General features: G+C 37.7%; 1 protein-coding gene across 1 annotated transcript in view; it reads right to left on the bottom strand.

Annotated features, from left to right (window-relative positions):
• Window positions 1-7,827: 7,827 nt before the first annotated feature.
• The window catches only part of snrpd2 (small nuclear ribonucleoprotein D2 polypeptide), a 4,099-nt gene continuing 3,788 nt past the window's right edge, over window positions 7,828-8,138 (bottom strand). Inside the window, exon 3 of the mRNA XM_054598938.1 lies at window positions 7,828-8,138. This exon is cut by the window's right edge and continues 165 nt beyond it. Within this exon, the coding sequence (XP_054454913.1) occupies window positions 8,129-8,138 (10 nt within the window). The 3' untranslated portion in view covers window positions 7,828-8,128.

Genomic DNA, 8,138 nt, shown 5'->3' with positions numbered 1-8,138 from the left:
TATTTAGCTGCTATTACTTCCACTTCAGTAAAAGTGTGGATCCATCCCATTTACGTAAAATAGAGTTTACCATGGAGGTATTGATACTTTTAATGAATGACTGATGATAACAACATACTTAAATACTTAATATTTATACAAAAACACATTATTGTTAAATACTTTAACATCCTTTGTTAAATTGAGGTAAAGATTTTGAGGATTGGATTACTCTACGTATTTACTCTCTACTTATTAGTTCTACGTCTTCTTGTATTTTAGGCAATGTATTGCATGTGAAGCCTATTGATGTAAATAAGTAAGTAAATAAAGCACGCTTTGAGGGCAGATGTCATAGAGCCTATAATATTTGAAAAATGCAAACTGAATAAAATAAATACACAGTGTGTAAAATGAATTAAAGAAAGACGAAAAGAAAGATTTTTGTTTTCCTTTTTTAATGTATTCAAGTCCAAAGTTAATAAGCCATCGCCTCAAGGGTATGATGTATTTTGGTTTTGATCATAGAGTTAAATACCACCAATTAGCACTAACCAGAGGACCTACTGTGATTTGGGTCACAAGCAACTCAGTAATTTAGGTGGGTTGGTTTATTATTTGATGCTGCACATGTGCAAGAGAGGTCACATGAACCAGCGCCCCCATTTTGCTCTCCATTTTAGGAACCTTTAAACACTGCAATTCAGAAAGAGTGGTATTTATATTCTGTTAAAGTTCTTATCTTGGATGGTTGGTATTTTTAATTTCCAATAGCACTTGAAGGCAGCATCTCATCCATGCCAGGGGCCTGGCCCAGCCCTCCACCCTACTGGCTGTCAGGGTAATGTCAGGTTTCTACTGTGGCTTTAGTAGTTAGTCCACATCCTTCCTGAAGCATTTAATCACTAATGTTTCTGTAATATAAACACATAATGAAAGCTTTGATTCAAAAGATAGAGAATAGGTCAAGTCTTTTTTTTATATATTTTGGGTTTCTATTAACAATGAAAGGAGAGTTTGATGCCTCACATGGCCCAGTTTTCAACAGTGAGATAGTGTACACAATAAAAGCACTCCTTCCTAATGGGGACAGAAGTAGAAGAGAGGAAGAGAAAGGAATGTATTACGTCTGCATGGCATGTGTAAACATCCAGAAAGCCAATATGCCTTTAGACACACACACACACACACACACACACACACACACACACACACACACACACACACACACACACACACACACACACACACACACACACACACACACACACACACACACTTAGATATACAAGCTGACAGCTCTGAGCAACTGTAAGTCTGGTATTTTTGTTTTAGCCATGTGTCCCTGTTAACTCTGCTGTCTGCCAAAGCTCAGACAGTCAAGTAAACCTCTTTTTTCCCCCAATCGTTGCATGTATTAACACCAGATCTTGTGTGAGCTTGTGCTCTTAGACATGTGTGGAGATGTTTATGTGATTCACTCAGTCTCAAAAAAGATGGTCCCGTTCCAAGAAAGTAGCTCGTAAAGAATTAGAAACAGTCATGCAGTAATTTTAGGTTCCTCAACTGCTCCTCCCCTGTGGGCCACAGTTTTATTTCCACAGCTTGACGTCAGTTCGGTCAATGCTGTCGACAGCAGGCAGCCTAACAGAGGACCTGTTGGACATCAGTGATACTTGGAGAAACAATAGGTGTAGACGGGTACTGTTAAAGTTTTGAACTACATGAGAGATGTGTGTAAGTGTGAGATGAAGAAACTGAAAATGGAAAAGGAGGGGAAAAACTGACAAAGAGGATATATTTGGTCAACCAGGCTGAATTACACCTCTATGTATCTCCCTGTGAGTTTGCAGAGAGACTATTATGTAAACAGACTGCACTTCCATTACATCAGAGAGAGTCCAGGACTTGTTGAAGCATATACAGTCCTGAGGCAGCGTCTGAAAGCCAAAGTCTCCACTGCTGGTGGAATAGCAGAGGAATAAAGAGAATTATACAACTAAACCTCAGTCGAGGAAACAAAGAAGCAGTCTGGATCCCGAGGTTGGCAGCAGTTAGCCAGACAGGGATTAGCAGTAATAAACATTTTTTTAGAAGAACCACTGTCTGTTAGTATTTTTTAAAGAAACCCAATGGACTCAGAGAACGAGTGTTACTGTTACTCTCTTCTCTCTCCATCTCTCTTTGAGGAGGAAGGTATGCAACTGGAGGAGGGAAAAATCTGTTTAAAAGGAACCAGACACAACTGTTCACTAAGAGGTCTGGGCGGGAGGCCAGCTTAGCAAAGGGCAGCAGAAGGATTTAAGAGAGAGTCCAAATGACATGTCCTTAAATGTAGGCCCTGAACTCCTCAGAGGGAGAATCAAGTCCGTTACACACTGACAAATCAGGCTACATCAGCAGAGGAAGTATTCTGATCCTTTACCTGAGTAAAAGTACAAATACCACAATCTATGTTACAATTAAAAGTCCTGCATTAAAGATGTTGCTCAATTAAATGTGTTTGCTTTTATCATGTAAATTAAATACTTTTGGATTTTGTTGAGGTGCATTTTTAACTGTTTTGCATCAGACTGCAACTTACTTATTATTTTTTATTACGGATTAGTCTGCTAATTAACTAGATCAATCCATTGATTCTTTGGTTTATAAAAAAATCTAAAAAAAGTTTTTAAAAGGCCATTACATTTACCCAGAGCCCAAAGTGAAACTATGAAATACTAAAACAATTATTTAAATAATTAAATGAGAATTTGACATGCAAGGCTGGAATCATGAAAGTTTTTTTCATGGTAGATTACTTAAATGATTATCAAAACAGTTGCCAAATAATTTTCCATCAATCATCTAATCAGTGAATTAAGTAACTGTTTCAAGTGTGCTTAATGTTGGGTACTTTCTTTTTAAGAAAACATCATGTTTTAGTCTGTGAAATCCTATTTTGTTTAACAACTCACTAAAGTTTTCAAATGTAAAAAGTACATTTTTCCCCTGAATTGTTGTAGCTGTAAAATATTCCATAAAATGGAAAATACAAGTTAAGTACATGTACCTCAATGAATGTACTTATATTAAAGTGAAGAAGGCAACATTGAACAAAGCATTTTTCTGAATTCAGAGCTTAAACTTTAATTTCAGTATCTGAGCATTGTGCTACTTAAATGAAAGGCAAATTTGCATAATTATCAAATTAAAGAGGCCCTAAAAACCCTTAGCATGTCATATCAGATATCATTATCTGCATCAGATCAGATGACACTTTCAAGATCCATTAAAGGTTTATCAGTTTTTAGGACACGCTCTATGATTAATTAAAATGGCTTGTCAGTCAAGCTAAAGCATGGTCTATGTTGGAAAACTATATACAACACTTTTATAATCCACTAGATGGCAGTATGACCTTTATGTAGTACACAGTGTGTAACTGTTTGTTTTATTTTTGATGATGTCTATCTTGGCCAAGTCTACCCGGGAAAGAGTCACATCAGATTAAAAAGTTAAAGCTAGAATAGAATAAAATGAAAGTGTAATTAAATGTATTTTTTATTGCTTATTAAAATACAAGCTTTGTTTTTGTTTCAGTATTGAAAACATCACAGATGTTTTGTGGTGTAATCTGTAACTAACACATCAATAAAAGTAATACATATGTTTTTTTATCCTAAAGGCATTTCAGACATGTTCATAGTTAATATATTAGCTTAAATATGGGACGGTTTTGATACTATATAAACATAAAAAATGACAGCTTAGAAAATCAAAAATGTGCATTATTCCTCAGCTGTGCGCCAAGGTCATGATCTGCCTAATATTCTATTCTATTCTATAATCCTATAATATTCTTTAAACCTCTCTCTGATACTCTTTAGACTAATGCTTCATAAAAATGTGGGGTTTTAGGCAAAACACTGAAGAAATTATACAACTAAAGGGATTTGGTATTCTCCACCACCCACCGCCAACATGGAGAAAAAGTGCTCTCATAATGGAAAAGTTAAACATCTACAGCAGCATGACAGCAAAGATGAGGTTCATGTGACACACTCGAAAACTTGTAAGTGGACTTTGAGTTGGGACTGTTTTGGCAGCTGCTGTTACCAACTCAATGCCCAATGCTTAAGCTCAATGTTTTATCTTAATGTAGGGATAAGAAATGTACAGAAAATGTCATTAAAAATAAAAGTTTATTGAAAAAAATATGAATTAAATTATATGTGGGATTTGTGATTCAAAGCATAGGCTCCAAAGTGGTAGCTTAACAGCAACCCACTGCTTCTAAATGCTTAAGATGGACCAAATGCAGAGGTCAAATTTAAAAAGCTATAGTATGTGTAGATTGTTATGAAGTTTAAACTAATTAATTTGGACTTGACCTATAAAATCCTGACCTGATTCTGGCCTGCTATGACCAGACATACTGTAAAGCCACTCAATAGATGTACGTGGAGCCTCATAAAAGTCCTTATCATCTCCAGGTACAATTTTTAAATGGAAATATAACTTTAAATGTAATTTTCAAGAAAGCCCAGGCTCTAGTTTGTCCCTCTTGTTTGTAAATAGGCCCGGGTCTACATGCAGCAGATACACCTGATCCCTCTTGTTTTGGCTGCACTGCCTGTGTCCTTGCAGTTACTGTCATTCACACTTAAAGAGAGATGAGTGAAGGCAGTGTTTGTGTGTTTACGGAGCTGATACCCTCCCCCCTTTCCTCATCCTCATCTCATCCTCTCTCTCTCTCTCTCTCTCTCCACCTGGCCCTGGCGGCCCTGACACCCGGGCCGTGGCTCTGCTTGAAAACAAACTGCGGCCGCTCCGGTTACCCGGTTTCCCCGATCGATGCGCTGCACGGTGTCGCGTTGCCCGGAGGCTCGAGTATCGATGCATGGCCGATCGCTATCATAATCACACTTCCCCCCTCTTATCGCTTACCTACTGAATAAAACATCTGCCTTCCTGCTCATGGATCGCTCTCCCCCCCCCTCTTTCCCTCTTCTCCCCTCCCCAAAATCTGGAGGGAAAGAGACTCTTTGAAGTGTCTTTGAGATGAGTTCAGTAACATGAGAAAAGTGCACGATGATACCCAACAAATGAGGTCCCCGAAGTTGTTTTTATCTCGGGCATCTCCAAATAGACCCACCGGCTGTTTGACAGTGCTTTGTCCCAAGGATGCTGCTGCAACTGTGAGGGAAATTGTTTTGAGATGACATTTCATCCAAAATAGCCAACAGATAGATACATTGTACTTGAATTCAATAGCCTAAACGTGAAATGATATTAATCTTGCTTGGGAAAACGTCCTCCATACATCCTTAAAACCAATTATGCAGAGCCAACTCAAGTTCCTTTAGGGCCAATTATCTTGATATGCCTAATTTTGTCTTCTCTGCAAACTTATTATTTGAATCTGAATATATAAAGGACTTGATTAAAAAAAGTTGTCCTGCCCCAGGATATTTGTTATTCAGCATTATTAGGTGGCTGTATCTATTTAGAAGGCCCGAAAGACAAAGCACAGTCCCATCCAAACTTTGGACACATATATGCTGGATATATATGTAGATGGTTGTGTAGATTTTTACATGAACTGTAGCCTAATGGATCACTTTTCACAAATAGTACGAATTTGTCCAGTTTAATTCAGCCACACTACAGTATAAAGAGATAGATCTTCAGCATGTGTACAACAGAAGCATGCAGGTTGAGAATATTGATCTCTTTATTCTTATTTGTTGTAACGTGTCTACACAATGGTATTTTCATGTATAATGCCACTGAATTGGTGCATCACCCTTTTCAGTTGAATTATTCAGGCTAATGTTCCAGTAAATGATATACTAGTTAAATTTTGCAACATTAGCATAAAAAAGCATCATGGAAATATTAATTTACTTTGAGATCAGGCTGCTGCCATAGATTTGGGAGGTTTTGTTCTGTAACACATTTGAACTGTGTTACGGTGCAAAACCTCCTTGTTTTTTTTAAAGAGATAATAGATATTACATTTATATCCCAATCTGAATGGAATCCCTTCTGGAGCCATCATATAAACAATTTCTTAGTGAACATTAATTAAAGTATATCGGCTCTTTATTTGGGTGCATGACTAAGAAATGACTCTACATTGTAACAGATAAAAGTCTTGTTATTGTTAATCTCATTAAATCAATCAGCAGAAATAAACTGTGTTAAATGAATGTTGAACACAAATATAAAGCCATGAGGGGATGTGATTACAATGGGCCTTCTCATCAAATTACAAAATCTTATCTTGATTTCTCTGCTGTCTCTTCTTTCCATATCTAAACAAAATATTTCACAGCTGGAACACATCTGTCTAACAGTGAGGAAGGAAAAAAATGTGTTTTAGTACAACAGGAGATTAAGTTAAGTGGCAAAATGTTTCTACTCCAACCAACGACTGTATGCCCGGTAATGGTACAACTTCTGTGGCCCTAGACAAGGACGAATGTAGAAGAAAAAAATAATCTCAGCCCTTCAAAAAGAGTATTGTTTTTATCATAAAATCAGACTCCGTTATATGAAGTATTTACATAAGTTTTACCCGCTTCCTTTTTCAGCTGTGCTTTTGATTTGACACTCATTAGCCCATTTTTTTCATATTAGATGAACCAGGCAAACGTTAATGTCTGTTAAGTGGGTAGTAAAAAGAACATGTTCTCCAGATTTATAAATAAAAATGACCTCAATATTAAAACTATGAAAGAGGCAAGCCGCTGTGTTTCTTCACGCCTTGGGCTGGCGGCTCACACTTTTCAGTTTTCCGGCCCTTGCAATACGATCTCCTCGAACTTTTGGTAAAAGTCATGATTTGCCTGGAGCAAAGGTGCAATAGGTACCGCTACATTAGTCATAGAAGAGTCATAAAAATTCACTGCGTTTCATATTCAGTGTTCAGGTGGATTCTCCTGATGGCTCACTCCTCCTTAGGACCCAGCAGGCTTCACCTGAGAGCTGTAAATCAGTGAGGCCTTGTCCACACACACATCTACCCAAAGTGCCGGCCTTAGGCAGGCTAGGATCAACTGTGAGAGCAGTAACATGTTGTGTAAAGTAAAGTATGATTCATTGAATGTAAATATATTTGAGCAGAATACTGTAATTGGAAGGAAAGTTTAGGCAGTGAAGGAGATTTTAATAACGGAATATAAGATGCTTTTAGACAGAAATTGTACTTTGTATTGCAACTATACAATGTATTGCAATTATAAAAGGCCTGTATCTAAACCAAAGGGGATTTCTCCTGATTCAAAAATCGATGCCATTCGACTGTCCCAAAATTTTGAAATACAAGGACAAGGTCTTTTTTTTTTTTTATCCACTCAAACAATCAAAAACCCGTAGACCTGACCACTAAATTTGAGAGCACCGAAGAGCGAGAGGTTAGGTGCCAACTGTTAGAGGGAAGTAAGGCGAGACTAGCTGTTAAGCTATTAAGACAATTAACAAAGTGGTCAGGAGGGGCTGAGCGGAGCGGCAGAGGGGAACGGCCCGAAATGGGAGAGAGATGAGGGTGTGAAGTGACAGTCAGCACATCTGGTCTCATCAATAATGCAGCGGGCCTTTAAACGGCAGTTTGTCGCATATTGAGCGCTGCCGACTGAAATCAAGCCCGACACCTAAGATGCTGTCAGGGGAGAGTGAAAAGGGTGACAGCGGGAGGAGGAGGAGGAGGCTGGCAAGGATAACTGAGGAAAAATGGAGTAAAAAGAACTTTCTCTAACAGATTTGATTCACTGTGAAATATATGAGATAAAATCAAACTCGCCTTAAATGTTTTCAAACCAGGAGAAACTTGAAATCCTAAAACAAAAAACAACTTCACAACACTTTAATATCCATCACTTTTATTATTAAAATGAAAAATACAGAGGACTTCCGTTGACGCCAAAAGCAAGTATTCTTGTGACTACAGGGCTCTCAAAAAAAACAAAAACGTACGGACATCATTTTGAAACTTTACGTATCTTACCCATTAGTGACTGCAGTGATCCAACGACAAAACAACAAAACAAACAGGTTTCGAATTAATTTGAGTCCAATGCCTTCAAACCATTCAACAAAAGAAATAAAGAAAAAGGGATGAGAAAGAGGGATCTGTGAGCGATTCAGCTGGACGCATATAAAGAGTTTATTTTCCT

Source organism: Anoplopoma fimbria, chromosome 1 (assembly GCF_027596085.1).
Source record: "Anoplopoma fimbria isolate UVic2021 breed Golden Eagle Sablefish chromosome 1, Afim_UVic_2022, whole genome shotgun sequence".
In the NCBI taxonomy this organism is placed as follows: Eukaryota; Metazoa; Chordata; class Actinopteri; order Perciformes; family Anoplopomatidae; genus Anoplopoma; species Anoplopoma fimbria.
Note: the sequence above shows the minus strand (reverse complement) of the source record. Positions and strands in the feature narration are given on the sequence as shown.